This window comes from Tamandua tetradactyla, chromosome 10 (genome assembly GCF_023851605.1).
Source record: "Tamandua tetradactyla isolate mTamTet1 chromosome 10, mTamTet1.pri, whole genome shotgun sequence".
Classification (NCBI taxonomy): Eukaryota; Metazoa; Chordata; class Mammalia; order Pilosa; family Myrmecophagidae; genus Tamandua; species Tamandua tetradactyla.
The window spans coordinates 46,292,267-46,310,880 of NC_135336.1; the positions used below are offsets into that span (position 1 = coordinate 46,292,267).

Here is an 18,614-nt window from a genome sequence, read left to right on the forward strand (position 1 = left end):
TTTCAAACCAGCATACCTGGCTACCTTTATCATGAGTTCCTTGCCCTTGTTTCATAATGAGCTGTGACAGAGGTAATCAGTGATAAAGTTACATAAAATATAGAAGTCTCAGCATTTTCTATAGTTTGTAAAAAAGAAAACTCAGTTTGTTTATGTGTTTTTCTTTAAGATGGGGTTGAATAAGTTTCTATGCACTCTGTTTTTTTTTGCAGATTTCATTGAGATGTATTCACATCATATATTCCATCCAAATATACAGTCAGTATTTCACAGTATCATCATTAGCTGTGCAATCATCACACTAAATTTTAGACCATTCTCATTGCTCCAAAAAGAAACTTACAGATAGAAACCCAAAAAGAAAACCCCAAACACCCCTTACACATTATCTCTCCCTAGAAGAAGCTAGAGAAAAATAATTAATTGGTTATCATCAGTCTGGTATGCATTCATCCAACCATAAATTCATTAACACATTAACTGAGTACCTAGTAAGTGCCAGACACTAGAGATACAGCAGTTAATACCATTGTGGAGTTTTCATTCTAATATTTTAGATTTAGAACACAAATCTAAAAATTGTGAGTTTTGGTTGACGGTTACCAATGGCTTATTTTGGGGTTTCAATTTGCCTGGGTTATTTCCTAACATGCAGAATGTTAGTAAATAGTTAAATTGTTTTAAGTGTGATCTCCTTGAAAAATAGTACAATTAATAAAAATTGTTCATTTTTTCTTTTATAGCAAAATGCAGTGAATTCATTTTCCTTGAACTACCCGATTCTATTTCACAAAGAGAAGAATTAAAATTGAAAGATATTATGACAGAAATAAGTACCACCAGTGGAGAATTAGAGCTTTCTTATCCATTGTCTTGGGTTCAGGCACTTCCTTTGTTTCAGAATCTTTCTTCAAAAGAAAGTTCTTTTATTCATTATTACTGTGCTTCAACTTGTTCTTTCCCTGCTGTTGCTGCTGAAGAAGAAATAAAGGTGAAATCAATATCTCAGGTTAGCATATGGTTATTATAATTTGGAGGGGATTGGGTTAAATTTTTTTCATTGAAATTTAGCTGATTTCAGAATGCTATGTTTTGTCAAAAGGCACAAAAATCACCCTGAAAGAGCTTCCAGTGCCAAAGCTGGAACAGTCTGATCGGCGAATCAGTAATGATAGTATGAAATTAGAACCCAGAAGTAAAATAAATAGCCATGACTCTATATGTAAATAGATAACTAAAAATGAATGAATGAATGATAAATGGGGGATGAGGAAGTTTTTCCTTAGAGGAGAATTATAGTTAATAAATATAAAAGGAGCATGGGAAATATAAAGTCACCATTTGAATACCAGTAATAATTGTTGCAGGTAAGATACAGTTGATGGATACTAAATTTAATGGGTAAAAATATAAGGAAAAACAGGATATTTGCATAATTTCAAACTATCTTGTTCAAAATATTTATTAATTACAAAAAGAAAAGTATTAATTTTACAGTAGATTTTTAAAAGTAAAGTTTTATACTGGCAGATAGGACCCTAATCAAATGATCTAAATTAATATCATCAGTAGTAGGGCATATTGACATAATAGTATCATGTGCCGAGAAGGATACATCACTTCTCTGGTGTTCTTCCTAATAATGTATAACCTAAGTCTAATTTTGGGAAAAGTCAGACAAATTCAGTTACAGAATAAATGACCAGTACTCTTCAAATGTGTCAATGTCTTAAAAGACAAGGAAAGACTGAGGAATTGTAGGCTCTTGGAACAGGAGAAAAGATATTAGTGGAAAAACTAGGGATACCAGAATGAAGTCTGTAGTTTAGTTAATAGTATTATAACAATGTTAGTTTCTTAGTCTTGATAATTGTTCTGCCATTACATATGGGATTAATGTTAGGGAAATCTGGGTAAAGTTTTATTTTCCATACTCTTCTATAAATCTAAGATTATATTGAAACAATTAATAGAAAGTTAAAAATTGCTGTTTATTTTTATGGAAGGTTGGCAATATACGTGTAGCTTATATGTGCCAGGTACCTTCAGAAAGCAAAGTGTTAAGCTTGCTATGGCATATGTGTACACACATACACATACATACATGCGCATACACACATATATAGATATACATGTATACATGTGTGTATATACATGTATATATATATTTATATTTATGGGTTTGATCTGGAGCTAATCTTCTATTCAAAGGGTTTACAGAATGACACTTTAGTGGAGGATGAGATATAAGGCTTTGTTGCCATCTTACTTTATTCATAATGTTGTTAAAACCTTACATAGTTATTATATTGTGAGTACAAATCCATCTCTTGCTTTTCCATTTAATAATAGAATATAAATTTGTGTTATACGCTATTTCAGTATCTTTTCATTTCATTTCAGTTTTATTGTTTTCCTGTTGTTTATCACCTCTTCTGTTCATTTTGGACTACAAAGTTTTTCAAATTCTTCTTTAATTATACAGTATAAATTTGAATTTAATACTTCAAGTTAATCTTTGACCATTATATGTGCAATATCTCCTGAATACAAATGTTCTATAAATAATAGATTGGTTATATATTTATAGAAATTCTAAAAGTATTAATATAATAGTTAATGTGGATTTCTTTTAATCACTCCATTTTCTCACAAATCTAAGTTTTGACTGTGTTTTTGAGTGTTGATATATTTGTATTTATGTGTCTAAGGAGCCCTTTTCCCTTACCATTTTCTGTCAGTTATCAAATACAGATGCTGCCAAGCCTACTTATACCTTCCTGCAGAAGCAAAGTAGTGGTTGCTACTCACTTTCTATTACATCTAATCCAGATGAAGAATGGCGAGAAGTCAGGCACACTGGACCTGTTCAGAAGTATGTACTGTGTCATAACCCACTTGTAATTGGTAGGCATGTTAGTAGTTTTCATTCATGTTGCTGCTTTTTAGTAGGTCACTTCTGAAATGTTTTGGGTTTGCTCCCAGTTAATAACAGACATAATTTCTGGAAATTGGTGGTATTGTTTTATGATGAAATTTAAGAAAACAGTAGGTGCATTTTTATGTAATTAAGACAAAAATGTCATATTTGGTAGACTATTGAAAATACTTGAAAGGTATGGTTTGAAGATTATATATTCTGTTTCTGAATTTCATATATATATGTATGAAAATAAAATTGCTTACTAAAGTGTACCTTAATTTAAGGTACTTTGGAGTTTATTGAAAGTTTCCTTTTAGAAGTTCCTTCTTTGTTCATGTTATCTTTTCATGGTGAGTCTCATGCTGATAAGTCATATTGGGAAGTTATGCATTCGAGGGCAATTTCTAGTCCTTCATTCTTTTTCCCTGTAATTTTTATAAATATGCAAATAATAGCATAGAAAATGAAAATAGCCAATAAAATAGAAATGTCATATTAGTATTTGGAAATTCCAGTAGTTTTTTTGTTTGATTTAAGTGCCATGATACCAAGATCATATCAGTTGTGATGACTCGTATTTTCTTAAATCTTGCTGCTTTGATCTTTCTACATCTGTTCAAGTACTATCCTGTCTATTTCAAAATTATCGTTAGGAATTCACAACTGATCTTATTTTTAAGCTTTAAGGGAGGGTGCTAAAAGAAAGGTACCTATTTCATTATCAGCTTTTCTCTGCTATTTTCTGGTTGTGATCTACTTGTTTCCTTTATGTTCTCTTAAGTTTTGTAAGCACTTTCCTACAGGAAACATGCCTCCTGTGCTCCCATGTTATTTTTTTATAGCCCAGCTGCTGGTATAGACTAACTGCCAGGAGAAGAGCATTGTTTTTTATTACAGGCTCTTCTGAATAGAAAGAAACTTGTCTCCAGGATTCAAATTTAGAATTGGAAAGTAAAGCATAGGAGAATTTTCTATATTTTATTACATCAGCTTGTTAAAAGTTTAAAAATTATGTAAAAGAGAAACATTCTTAATAATATTGTAACTGATTGTGAGATAGAACCTACTGATTAGACAAATTTTGAGAATAATCCACATGAGTAGGATTGAAAAGGAAAAGATGATATGCAATGAGAATACTATTAGTTTCTTATTAAAATAAAGAAAGGAAAATGTAATGCTTTATCCTAGAAATATTTTTCTACCCTACAGATTGTAGTTATACAAACTACTGCCTTATTATTGTTCCCTCCAACAATGCCAATCTATTTTAACTTTATTTTCACTTTTTAAGGTTGATTGTATATCCTCCACCACCTACTAAGGGGGGATTAGGAGTAACTAATGAAGATCTGGAGTGCTTAGAAGAAGGAGAGTTTCTTAATGATGTAATCATTGATTTCTATCTTAAGTACGTATAATGATAAATGATCTGATTTTTTTTTTATAGGTTTTGCTGTGAAACTGGAAATAATTGTCTCTTTTACTGAGATATTCAACTCTAACCAAAAATAAGCTGCCATGTTTTTAGATTTGGAAAATTTTTGCTTAGCAAAATTTTACAGTGGTTGACTGATTTGGTTTCATTCTTTTACTTCTTAAAAATACTGTATACTCAGAAGAGCTGTGTTTTTTTTTTACTCTTCATTTTTGTTTATTTTTTCATGTTTTTTCTGATTATTGGAACTCAATCTGTTAGATATTTATTTTTAACTTCTTTGATTACTGTATTATTGTGGTGAAAGAAGTATTTCATAATTATAAGCCACTTTGGGAACTGAAAAGAAGCAACTCTATTCAGTTAGTTGTCTATTGAATTTTGAATCCCTATAAGAGTCAACTGTCAACCCATTCCATTAAAAAATATTTTAAAATTGAAGAAGTAATTATGAAGGAATTTAGAACTTTAATGCAAAGGAAACTTATTTCTAGTCCTCATCTTTTACTGTATCTCTACATCTTCAGTACTTGCTGGAAATGTCTCCTAATTATTTTATGGACTCCTTCCAAACTGAAGTACCATTTTATTTAAGTCCTATTGTTTTACTAATAATACGTATTTATTTCAATCACTCAGGCTCAAAATCTTACTTTATCATTTATTCAGACATTGTAAACTTTCAGAATCTGAAAGTTCAATTTGAGTCTTTTTTTAAATGTCTTTAACCTTTGAACATATGGAATACAGTTATAGTTTCTTTAAATTTTTTTTCTCCTTATTCTAACATCTGTGTCAATTCTGGCTTAGTTCAATTGACTGCTTTTTCTCTTCACTATGAATTGTACTTTCTTGCTTCTTTTTATGTCTAGTGTTTTTTTTTTTTTTTTAATTGGATGTCAGACATTATGAATTTTACCCTATTGGGTGCTGGATATTTTTGCTTTCCTATAAATATTCTTAACTGTTGTTCTGGAATACAGTTAATTTATTTGGTAACAGTTTGTTGCTTTGGGGTCTTCTAAGATTTATTAGGCAAGACCAACAAATTAATCCCCAGTACTGTGAAAAGACCTGTCTGAGTGCTCTATTCAGTGCCTCATGAATTATGAGGTTTCCCGTCTGGCTTATAGGAATGGGCACCTGGCCTGCATGAGTGCTGGGTACCATTTTCTCTAATATCTGCAATTGGTTCTTTTTCCCAGTCTCAGGTACTCTCCTCACACTTACACAGTGATTAATACTTTGCTAAATACTTAAGAGGGATTCTCTGCAAATGCCCTGAATCCTCTCTGTATATAGCCCTTTTCTCTCCAGAATTCTGATCTACAAACTCTAGCTGTCTTGGTCTCCCCAGACTTTCAGCTCCATTGCCTCTACTCAGGGAGTCTGCTGGATTACCTTTCCCTGTGCTGCAGCCTGGAAACTTTCAAGGCAATAAACTGGGGCAATAATAGGATTCAGTTTGTTTCCTGTCTCTCAGGTATCACTATTCTTTGCTGCCTGTGTCCACTGTGTTAAGAAGCACTATTTCCTATATTCTGCCCAGTTATTTTGCTTGGGAGTGTAAAAAAACTGGGAGGGTAAATCCAATCCCTGCTATTCCAACTTGGTCAGAAATGGAAGTCTCCCAGTTATCAACTCTTTACACTTCCTTCCATGATTCTCTGGGAATCTACTGAATCATTCTACTACCTAATCATTCTACTGCCACCATGATCTTTTTAATTTTCTTCATCTCACCTGAATTGTTCTATTTTTTTAACCATTCTCATTTTATCCTGTCTTTTTCTGTCCATTATTACCACCATAATTCTATTTAAACTGCTTGATAACTGCAATTCCCAATAGAAACTTCTAGTAATTTCTTATTATCTATCAGAATGAATTAAAACACAGTCTCTCATTTGAGGATTTGATAATAGATGCTGATCTGTCTTTTGGCCAGCTTCTAATAACCCTGTACATATCACATAGTCTGGCAAAACTGAGTTATAAAAGTTTATTAAACAAATTCCATCCAAATAAGGACTCTTCTACCTTAATGTCCAGTTTTTCTTATTTCCTGGAATACATTCCTTCTTATCTCAACCTGTTAAATTTTATTCCTCTCTCAAATTCCTCTCAATGATAACTTCAAGAAACTTTTCCTGATCTTCTAAACAGATATTAACTTCTATAATACTTTATATGCATCTCTTTTATGGTAGTTATAGTATTCTGCCTTATTTTAAAGTTATTTGGTGATTTTAGGATCATTCTCCTTCTAAACATTAGGCATCTTATGTGTTACTTATTTTTGTATCCCTATCAAAATGCCAAATTTAAATTTTGTGAGAGAAATTGAATCATCTTAGGTGTTAATTTTGGTATCTTTTGTTGGAATTAACTAATACAATTTTATTTCTAATTCAGTTCTGGTAGTATTTTTCTATACTTGATTTTTACTAAATTGCTTGTACATTTGTTTTATTAACTTCTTTTTAGAGAGCATTGTAACTTCATTTCACAATTGTTCTCTGTGTTTTAAAATGATGCATAACTTTCAATTAGTAAAGTGCATAAATATTAAGCATATAGCTAATGAATGTGTACATTTATACTGCCATGTAAGCACCATTCAGATCAAGATAGGGCACATTTCCAGCACTTTAGCAGGCTTCCTTTGTCCCCTTCCAGATACAACATCCTCTGCATGACAATATTTAAAATATTTCACGTTGTATTTGTTTTTAGTGCATTTTTTTTAGCAATTACAAAGTCATTTTCAAACCAGCACAAAGCATTAAAAGTAGCTAAGTTCTCTAATTATGAAGTATTCAATCACGAAATGATTAAATTACAAATTTATGTTGACATATTGTTTTAGTATAGAAATATACTAGGGATTTAGAGTTTAGTCATGTCTCAGAGTTAACATTTTTGTAGATATATTTGGCAGTGCCATGATTGTATTTTATACTTCATTCTGTGATTATTTGATTAATATTTCTTTCTACCTTCATCCCTATGGATTGTAAGCTTTGTGGTTTCAGGTACTAGTTTGTTTGCTTTTTTCTGCTCTCATTTAATGTCTGTAGTGTGAACATAGTGCTTGGCAGTGTTAGGAATTTAACAAATATATTGTAAATGAACGAATAAGCCGGCAATTGTTGCTTTAAATGATCTTGATAGAAGGCTAGATAACTAAAGAACAAACTGTTCGCTGAAATCAAAGAAAACTTCAAAATTACTTTGGATGGATGATGTAAAAATTAAAATTTCCAGTATACATAAAATAATTGGGGTGAGACCAGGTGAAATCTTCTAAAAGTTAATTGACTTTTCTGGGGTTGCTACTTTACAGGTATCTCTTACTGGAGAAGGCATCAGATGATCTTGTTGAACGAAGTCACATTTTTAGTAGTTTTTTCTATAAATGCTTGACAAGAAAGGAAAATAATTTAACAGAAGATAATTCAAATCTTTCGTAAGTCAATCTATTAATGTTCTTAAATTTTAAGAGGAAAATCTACTATTTTTATGTTCTTGAGCAGTGTTATCACTTGTGCAGGTCTTAGGTCTGTTTGCTCTCATAGGCATTATCAATCTCAACTCTTCTGCTCCTTGTCACAGGAAGGCTGATTCTTGTGGGCTGCATTTCCAAGTTTTATGGGGGACACGTGGAGATTGGATGGCAGAGAAGGAAGAAGCTAGGTTATTTTTTCTTTATCTTTTTTTTTTGCCTTGGGCAGTAATCTGGTAGTGGCTGCATCTCTGTGGGTTCTTCTCTCACTGGACAGACCTCCTAGGACTCCTGACTTCCATCTGGAGATACCGCTTCTTTTCTTTAACCCTCCAACATAGGAAGCTAGAGGTTTTCTTCTATTTCTAATCTCTAATTGCCACAATGTCCTCTTTTTTGGCTTTGTAGTTTTTCTGTCGCTTCTGTAGACAGTTCCCTGCATTACACTCTAACTGTTGTAAATATACAGGGTTGTTTTTATGTTTTCTTGTTTTTTGTTTGTTTTTTGTTAGAGAAGTTATAGGTTTACAGAAAAATCATGCATGAGATACAGAGTTCCCATATACCACCCTATTATTAATACCTTGCATTAGTGTGGTACATTTATTATAATTCATGAAAGAACATTTTTATAATTGTACTGTTAACTATAGCCCATCGTTTACAATAGGGTTCACTATGTTGTATACTCCTATGCTTTTTCTTAAATTTTTGTTATAGTAGCATATATACAACCTCAAAGTTTCCTTTTAACCACATTCACATATATAATTCAGTCCTGTTAATTACTTTTACAATGTTGTACTACCATCACCACCATTCATTAGGATCCTTACTATTTAATAAAACTGATGTAACATTTTATAAAATACTGTATTTTGCACATTTTATCTGAGTTTCTGCCCAATAATTTTTGTATTAATGCTATAGAAAAGTGGATAAGTATAGGCAAAAAAGGGGAGAGATTAAGGAGTTACCATTATTTCTTAGACATATGATAGTCTAAGGGTTTTTAAGCAAAAGGTTAATGTAAACATTTGTCTACCACTTTACAATTTACAAAATACATTTACCGACGAAAGGTTTATTTTGTCCAGAACCTAAATTTTCTGTAGCATATAATATAACTCAATCTGTTTGTATAGATCATTTAAACAGTCCAAACGGGGGGAGCCCAGAATAAGAATGAAGGCCTTTAATCCTTTATCACTTAACGTAATACCTGAATAAATCCCAGAGTATTTTAAGCAGGTAATCAGAAAGTATTGGCAAAGTCCCATGAGGGGTGGGAGGAAAAAAATATGGTACTCTATACTTTATCACCAAGGAAACTCCTGATACTGTGTGTGCTGGTTTGAAAGGAAGTATGCCCCCTAAGGAAAGCCATGTTTTGATATAAATCCCATTTCTAAAAGGTAGAATAATCCTTATTCAATACTATGTATTTGAAACTGTAATGAGATCATCTCCCTTGTTGATGTGATTTAGTCAAGAATGGTTGTTAAACTGGATTAGGGGATGACATGTCTCCACCCATTTGAGTGGGTCTTGATTGGTTTACTGGAGTCCTATAAAAGAAGAAACATTTTGGAGAAAAAGATTCGGAGAGAGCAGAGAATGCTGCAGCACCACGAAGCAGTGAGTCCACCAGCCAGCGACCTTTAAAGATGAAGAAGAGAAACGCCTCCCGGGGAGCTTCATGAAACTGGAAGCCAGGAGAGGAAGCTAGCAGATGATGCCGTATTCACCATGTGCCCTTCCAGCCGAGTGAGAAGCCCTGACTGTGTTCGCCATGTGCCTTTCCAGATAAGATAGAAACCCTGAGCATCATTGGCCTTCTTGAACCAAGGTATCGCTCCTTGGATGCCTTAGATTGGACAATTCTATAGACTTGTTGTAATTGGGTCATTTTCTCGGCCTTAGAACTATAAACTAGCAACTCATTAAATTCCCCCCTTTAAAAGCCATTCCGATTCTGGTATATTACATTCTGGCAGCTAGCTAACTAGAACACTGTGTCTAATATTAGTAACACCCAAATCAGCAGGTCAGTCCTTGATCTTGAGGCTTGTTCTTGTGATGCTTATGTTTGTAGTGGAGAAGCTGAACTTACTTATAGGTGTGCCTAAGAGTTACTTCTGGAGGACCTCTTTTTTTTGCTCAGATGTGGCCTCTCTCTCTCTAAGTCCACCTCTGCAAGTGAAGTCATTGCCCTCCCTTCTATGTGAGATGTGACATCTGGGGGTGAAAGTCTCCCTGACGGGCGTGGGAGATGGCTTGCAGGGATGAGCTTACCCCTGGCATTGTGGGATTAACAATGCCATCCTGACCAAAATGGGGAAAAGAAGTGTAACAAATAAGGTATCTGTGGTTGAGAGAGTTTAAATAGAGTCAAAAGGTTACTCTGGAGGTCATGCTTATGCAAGCTTCAGTTAGTCCTTACTACCTATCATACTTGCCAACCCCCAATCAAAACCATTCCTGCCAATCCTAAAGAACACCTAGGGCATTATGTAAGATTCTACAAAGGTTCCATGTACTAGGGTAACTTTTCAAAAACCTACAACCTCCATGTGTGTCCCTGGACCAGAAAGTCCTGAAATGCAGAGGGGCCAGCCTCTCTGGAACTTCAACCGATTCCATCCCCCTATCCCATATTATCCACAGCCCCTTCCAATATGAAAAAGTAAGAACACGCATAGCCCAAATACTCCTAAAGAGTGGGATATAAAGATCAAGGGTGATAGTGGAGGTATATAGAGAAGGTAGGCTTCACAAATGTTATATTGATATTTCTTTTAGTCTCCAATATCTCAGAGCATCTAGAAATAAAAAGCTAAAATTGTGGAATTGTAACCCACACCAAACTCTGAAATCTGTTCTACAACTGATTGTTGCGATGTGCTTTGAAGTTTATTGCTTTTTTGTATATATGTTATTTTTCACAAAAAACAAGAAAAGGAAACTCGATTGTGATGATAAATGCGCAGCTATGTGAAGATATTGTGTACCATTGATTGTACACTTTGGTTGATTACATGGTATATGAGTATATAATATTTATCAATAAAAATTTAAAAATTAGGGAAAAAGATACATTTACCTACATTATCTCAATTTCCCCCCTCATAACAGTGCTGTTAGATATGTAGGACATATATATAAATATATATATATTACATTACATAATATATATATATATAACATTTTAATTTTTTAGAGGAAGAAGCAGAGAAATAAAGATTGTAATATAAGGATAAACAGCTAGGGAATGGCAAAACTGTTTGGTTCTTAAATCCGTATTTTTTAACCTCTAGTTCTGGGATGTTTTCATTATACTAGACTGCCTTAAAAGTGGTTGTGAGAATATGTTGTATTCTTTTAAAAACAATAAGAGTAGTAAACAAGCTTGAAGTTGATTGAGTGGATAAACTGCCTGGATTTGTTGTATTGTGGGGGAAAGGGAGTGAGAATAGGAAAGGTGTTAATACTTATTGAGTGCTGCGTGGAGCCAAGACAGTGAACATGTAGATATATTATTTGACCCTACAATAATCTTATAAGTGCCACTGCCTTTATTAATTGAAATCTAAAAAAGTTATATAAATTATTCTAGGTTGTATATAACTTTCTAATTCATGTTCTTTTCTATTGTTTGTATTGTTGCGACTATATAACTTATGGTCTACATGGGGACACATGAGAATAAAATAATAGTTACAATGGCAACTAGTGTATAGTGGGGCTGTCCTAGACAAAGTGGGTTGTATAGTCACCTATATTTTGGATGTCTTTATAGGTTTGGAACTTGTGGTGATGGATAGTGCCTGCCTGGATCAATTGATAAAATCGCATTTTGAAAATATTCCTGAAAGTCGGGGTTAATGGATAGGGAAATATGGAAAGATTTATTAAGTAAATTTGATATCTCATATTTCTAATGCTTTCTCTTGTGTTTTATGCATGTAGAAATTGTTAGTTGATTCTATGCATTTAATCCTACATTTTGTTTTATGATTATTCGATGTAGAGATTATCAGTTTTGGATTATGAATTTGTAGAGATTATCAATTTGGTTCCTAGAAATTAGGGAAGTGAAAGTAGATTCTGCTATGTGAAGCTTTTTAAAAATTAGATATTATATTCCTGATCCTACATAAAAGTCATAAGAAACAAAATTACATGAATGACATACCCTCGGATCAGATAGTAGCTTTATCTCTATCTCTGCATCCCTGTATTTGTCTCTATCTATATCTCTATTTCCATTTCTCTCTCTATATTTATATCTATATATGGATAGTAACTCCATCTCTATCCCTAGCTACATCTGTCTCTATGTCTCCATATGCAATTCGAGCAAGCATTAATATTCACACAAAGAGTCCTATAAATCAGTAAGAAAAAAATAACAAAGCAAAGCAGAGAGGGATACAAGTTTCAATGAGGAATAAATCAAGACAGAAGGCTGAAACTACTCATGTTAAGGAATTGCAGAGTAAAGATACATAAGCTCATTACTATTGGTTTAATAGACCCTACAAAATCTGGCTTCTCTCCCATTTCCTCAAACTCATCTCACAGCTCTCTCCCCTTTCAGTTACCATGCATCAGTTCAACCTATCTCCTTTTGGTTTTTTTTTTTTTTTTTTGGCATGGGCAGGCTGGCATGGTAGATGAGAATATTCCTTTTAGTTTTTCAATATGCTAAACTCCTGTTTTCTGACTGAAATATTCTTCTACAGATACTTTTAAGTATTTGCTTCACAACATGATCTCTAATAATTTTATTTATTTGCTTGTCTATTTTCTCTGTCTTATACCGAATGTAAGCCCCGTGCGGTCAGAGACTTCATCTGTCTTAGTGTTTGGAAAATACTAGGAACCCCTAAACAAAAGATAGTAATAATACATATTATTGAATACTGAGAGAACTGCCAAGACGTTTAGTTGAGAATTTTCTATACAGTTTGGAACTGAGAATTAAAGATCACATTGTGGCTATCATATTCTTTCTGCCCTCCCTACTCCACTGTGCTTAATGTATTCCCAGTTAAGTAAGGTTAGCATAATCAGGAAGTCTTCCAAGCACCAGTAGATTTTCAAAGAGAAAACAAAGTAACAGACTGTATACATGACAGTAATTGTATATAATCATAGTAATGGTTGGGTTATTCTGAAGTGAACAAATTCAGTAAACATATGACTTCTGATTATTTTATGTAGTTTGTCTTCCATAGTGCCTAATCCCCACCTATCTTTTACCTATTCTGAATCCTGTTTTACAACTGAACTACCCAGTGTGAGTTTGTTTAGCTGTTATTCAGGTGAACAGGCGTAGGCAAACATGTCAAATTCCTATATTAGTTGGTACAAAAATATATTAAAAATGTAATGATTTGGCTTATTTCCCTGGTTAAAGTGAGCTCTTTGTAAGGAACTGAGCCAGAAATCACATATTACTTACTTTATGCCACTGTTAAATGCTATCTCCTTCCTAACATCTTTTTTTACACCAAAACTTTGTTTGATGTTTTCCTTCTTTAATATCCCTGATGAGATGAAAAGAAACTAGTTTTTTTTTTTATTGTATGATTTATATTTACAACTTTTCTAGGTGGCTTTCTCAGATACTTTCACATAATTCCTTTGAACCCTTTATGGCACTTATATTTTAGTTATTTGTTGTAGTTTTTTTTTTACCCTCATTCATTAGTTGATAAATTTCTTTAGAGCAGTGTGATTGATTTTTTTTTTTTTGAGTGCATGGTCCGGGAATCAAACCTGGGTCTCCCGCATGAAAGGCAAGCATTCTAACTACTGAACTACCCATGCACCCTGTTATTAATTTTTATTATTGATTATTAGGGACTTAATATTTGTTGGAGGAATAAAAGGAAGGATGGATGAATGGATGGTGGGTATAGTTAACCTCATTTTCTTGTAGTTTCCTTGAATGCTAGGTGAAGGGAGATGAATTTCACCTCTAAAAATCTAAGAATATATGCATCATTCCCCTCATTACAGATACAACATTTGGACAGTTCTTTTAAGGTTGACTGACAATATTTTATGTCATGCCTTAATAGAACAAAGCAGAATAGATAGGTATAGCTGTTTATACTCTCAGTTGTTGAGCTGCTTTTGGAATCCACAAAGTATTTTATAAATTACTGACTTTCTTCTGTCCATTACATTATTATTTATAAATAATGATCAGATTTAAGAATATTGAGTTGGTAAAATGGAATATCATAGTTGATAAAATATGATATATCTTAAAGAGGATGGTTAAACCGAACCTAGGATTTACAATATATGAAAAGGTCTCTTGAGGTCCTTCCCTCAAATTTTAAATTCTTTATATTTCAAATATCTCTATCTTGTATATTTACAGAATGGCACAGCGAAGACATAAAAGAGTAAGAACATGGACTCGTCACATAAACATTTTTAATAAAGATTATATTTTTGTGCCTGTAAATGAGTCGTGAGTATTCCAGATTATTTAAAAATAAAATTGGAGTTAGTGCAGAAAAAAAGTTTGTTGTGCTTTTAGATTAATAACCAGTAAAAAGGTATGGGCCTATAAATTCCAGGTATATTTTCATTTTTTTCAATAAAAATTAGCTAAAACTATAAGTTATATATCTTGGATTTTGACTGGGTAGTGATTATGTTGTAAATGTAGTGGGAAAAAAAGGAAATGACAGATGATCACAAGACTGTAGTGACTGAGACCTTGAAATTTTTTTTGAGTCAAGAAAAGATTTTCTAAATAAAAAATGAAAAGATATTAAGGCGAATCCCCAAATGTTTGAAAACAAATTCTTTAAGCACCTACATAAATAAAGGTGATGTGGAAGAGTCTGTTTGGTCTCTTTATTAAAGCAGATCCTCAGTAGGAAACACTGATTATATAAAAGTTAAAAAACGTGGTTTTAAACTAAGTATTCTCACTTATATCTTGGTTACATTGGGTAATTAATCAGTTTTAGCATGCCTGTTCTATATTGCATCAGATATTACAATAGTTTGCTTTTTAAAATTGATGTGAAGTTTTTCAGACTCATTTTCTCAGATGTAGCTCTAGAACATATTCTTGTTCATTTTTTAGTTTCGTATGTTAAGATTGTATTTCTTTTCTAACAGATCTCACTGGTATCTTGCAGTCATTTGTTTCCCATGGTTAGAAGACGCTGTGTATGAAGATTTTCCACAAACTGTATCCAGGCAATCTCAGGCTCAGCAATCCCAATATGACAACAAAGCAATAGGTGACATGCTTAATGTTTTTAATAATTATGCTTTTAATTATGACAGCATGACTAGCAGGAGCTGTATTACGTTAAAAGGCAATATAGTTATATATTATCATTGCACTTATTAGAAAGAAGAGGGAGAAGTTTGAAAATTTCATGATAGATGCCTAGCTTCATGTGTATAACTTAATTCTTAAGTTATACGATAATAGCAAGTTTTATCTTAGTACTTTTTATAGAATAGCCTTGCTAACGTAACTAAAATTTTATGCTATAGTTCTTCAGGCCCAGCTTGAAACCCCCCCTTTTTTCTTTATATAAATAAAATAACACATTTCTTACAGCAGTAGTAATTCTGCCAGGTGGAATTGGGTCTCATAATTCTTTAATAATTTTTTTTATGTTAAAACCCCAAATCTTAATTAGAAACAAACAAATAAGCCTACCTTCTTTGAGAAAAATTATTGTAATTATGTATGCAATTTATAGTTGCAAGAAAGATTTATAATATTCATTACTGTTAATACTGGCTAGATTGTAGAGGGAAAAGAAAAAAGAACAACTACTAAAGCAATTGATTATTTTCAGATTTTCTAATCCTTCTGAGCTTCAAAAATGTGCTTATATTAAAAACTGTATGATCATAGCTTGGAAGAACCATTATTAGGCAAATTAACTATCCTTCACATTAAAACAGCTCTTTTATCAGTGAGCTATTTTTAAAGATTATCTTTTTAAGAGGAAACTGGCCCAGCTAACTGGTACTTCAGGATTTGGCTCTGGGATTTGTTTTATCTGTTAACAGCCAGCCATTAATCTGATGACTAAATTTTTATCTGATCAGATTTTTTTTGAAATAAAGGAACTGTGTATTAACATGGTAACAACAATTCATAACTGCATTTTTATGACATTTTGAAAATCTATTTTTAGGTACAGAACAATGGATTTTGTTAAACAGTATCACAAGTAAACTTGCAGAAATTTATTTCATTGTTATCAGCAAGAATTTTATTGGTTAAATAAAATTGACAAAATGGAACCCTAATCGTTTGCTTCTATATATACATATATGTATGTTGGAGTAGCATTTTTGCCTAGGTTTGTTTCTTTTTGATTATTATGATCTGGATTCTGAAAAACATCAGAAACGTATGAATCATTTTTCTTCCTGATCCACAGTTTTCTCTTGACATTTTTTTTAAACACTGGATATTGCATTATTGGGATATTGCAATAGTGCAAGTTTTGGAAAATGTATAGTTATTATTGCACACATTTTTATTAGAGCAGTTATAGGTTTGCAGAGAAATCATCCAGAAAGTATGGAGTTCCCATATACCTCCCCCTGCCCCAGACAGTTTTCCCTATGAATATTTTGTATTTGTGTGTTACCTTTCTTACAACTTATGAAACATTATTATTATAATTAATTATCTTATTAACTGTAGTCCATAGTTTACATTAGGGTTCACTCTTTGTGTTGTACAGTTCAATCTGTTAATGTTGAATGGATTTTATTTATAGTATTTATCATATATCTCAGATATTTTTTCCTTTAATTACTCCTATGCATTCAAATTACAGTTTAATGAAGCTTATTAAAATTATCTGTATTAAACATACGATAAAAGCTCATTATTGCTTTGCTGTTTCTAACTAGTTAATGATCTGCATACCATTTCAACACTATCTTTGAGTGCAGAAGATTCCCAAGTAAGTGTGTTCCCTACAAATGTGAAGAAAGGAAAATTTATGAATATATAAGGTTAACTATAAAATATGGCATAGTTAGGTGGGCTGTGATGGATATTGGTGGCCTATAATCAAGGCATGCTCTTTCGTGGTTCTTCGATGATTTTTGTGGGGTGGGAAAGTGAATAAGAGAACTTGTCATTCTTCTTATATCTGTTTAACTGGCTTTAACTTCCTAGGTCGGGTTTATTTAGTAGCTTATCTGATGTTCATCTTGGTTGACTACTTTTCTAATTTCTAAGGAGCAGATTTACTTTTCTTTTTTTTAACCCAGACTAACATACAAAGGATCAGTTTTATTTTTTCCTTATTTAAATTTTTTATTTGTTCTTGTAATTAGACATTCACAATCAAAATTGCCTTTTCACTGTGTGTTTGCTAATTTGAAATTAAGTTGTAGCTATACGCAAAAGTTGGTTGCATAGAGAACAGTAGTTACATATCTGACTAAACAGAAATAAAAGAATATTTGTCTTAAAATGCAAGATTTTGTGGGCAGTACTACGGTGGCTCAGTGGCAGAATTCTCGCCTGCCATGCCAGAGACCCAGATTTGATTCCCGGTGCCTGCCCATGCAGGGGGGAGGGGGGAAGCAAGATTTTGTTGCATAGCTTCTTTGTCATGCAGTTCCATTATAAAAATTTTTCATTTTCAAAAGTGAACATTGCTTGTGTTTGAGCTTTAAGAGTTGGGATGTTTAAGTGCAACATAAACATCAGCTTCTTAAAGAAAAAGCAAAGTGATCTGTACTATGTATATCTTGCAAGAGGGAATTTAGAATTACAGTTAACATGAAAATCATGTATCAGACTCCTGAAGGAGATTCTTCAACGTACGTTATCCAGCTCTTCTTCACAGTACTGGTATATAACTTTTAAGGGTCTTGGTAAGTTTTTCTCCTTGGCAGCCTCACCAACATCATGGAAGTACATACCTAACATGATGATAGAAAATATAGTAAATTAGATTTCTAAATTTTGGTTCTTTATCTTCTCATTGATACTGGTAGGTAAGTATGCATTCAGTAATACTACTGAAAGAGATGCAGACAGCGTGGTTTTAGAGGTAGTTGAGGGAAAACAAAAGCACTGATCAATGTTTCTAGAATCAATAAAGGTAAGCTTCTAATAACTAAACTGATGATTCGCTCTTTGGCTACCATTTCTACCAACAGAGGGTCTGTTGTCCAGGCCACTGGTGCCATAAGTCCTGGAGAAACTTCCTCCATTTTGGGTTTCTTTATTCTGCCTAAGCCAGTCAAAACCCAGCTAGCATTACCTTCTGTAGTATCCAGCCCACAACTCCTAACCCCTGCTATTTACTGAGCATTTATGCACATCAAGTTGGGGAAGTCCCAGTGGTGAATGGGGTCTCAGGCCCTGAGGGGTAAGGCTGCTCTGTCCAAGCCCACTCTCCTGCCCATTGTGAGCAGCTTGGCGTTCCCCTCCACCCACCCACCAGAGACTTCTGGCTATGTGGGATACAGCAGACTTATGGGTATGAAGGTTCTGGGGCATTGACACAATGCGTGGGGAAGGCAGAGATATTCCGCCTAGGTGGGAAGCTGATGCATGGGCTGGACTCTGCATTGGGGATTCCCTGGCCTGGACCCATAGCCTCTGTCACCCAGATTTACTTTTATTCTTCAATTATGTCAACAAGTCTTTTCATACTCAGTGTGATTAATAACATTAGCAAGCATAGGTTATAGTCTACTTTCTGTTATAATAA

The 18,614-nt window shown here is 33.2% G+C and overlaps 1 protein-coding gene across 11 annotated transcripts in view; it reads left to right on the top strand.

Moving 5' to 3' along the window:
* SENP7 (SUMO specific peptidase 7) overlaps window positions 1-18,614 on the top strand; it is a 229,379-nt gene that overhangs the window by 202,833 nt on the left and 7,932 nt on the right. For 8 of the 11 annotated variants that reach the window (XM_077118532.1, XM_077118531.1, XM_077118533.1 and 5 more), the window contains 8 exons: window positions 744-1,009; window positions 2,742-2,875; window positions 4,218-4,334; window positions 7,708-7,830; window positions 7,977-8,057; window positions 14,264-14,356; window positions 15,019-15,143; window positions 16,792-16,844. In XM_077118532.1, coding sequence (XP_076974647.1) covers window positions 744-1,009; window positions 2,742-2,875; window positions 4,218-4,334; window positions 7,708-7,830; window positions 7,977-8,057; window positions 14,264-14,356; window positions 15,019-15,143; window positions 16,792-16,844 — 992 coding nt within the window. The remainder of the gene's footprint in view (window positions 1-743; window positions 1,010-2,741; window positions 2,876-4,217; window positions 4,335-7,707; window positions 7,831-7,976; window positions 8,058-14,263; window positions 14,357-15,018; window positions 15,144-16,791; window positions 16,845-18,614) is intronic. The other 3 variants (XM_077118534.1, XM_077118535.1, XM_077118542.1) reach the window with 1 other exon arrangement.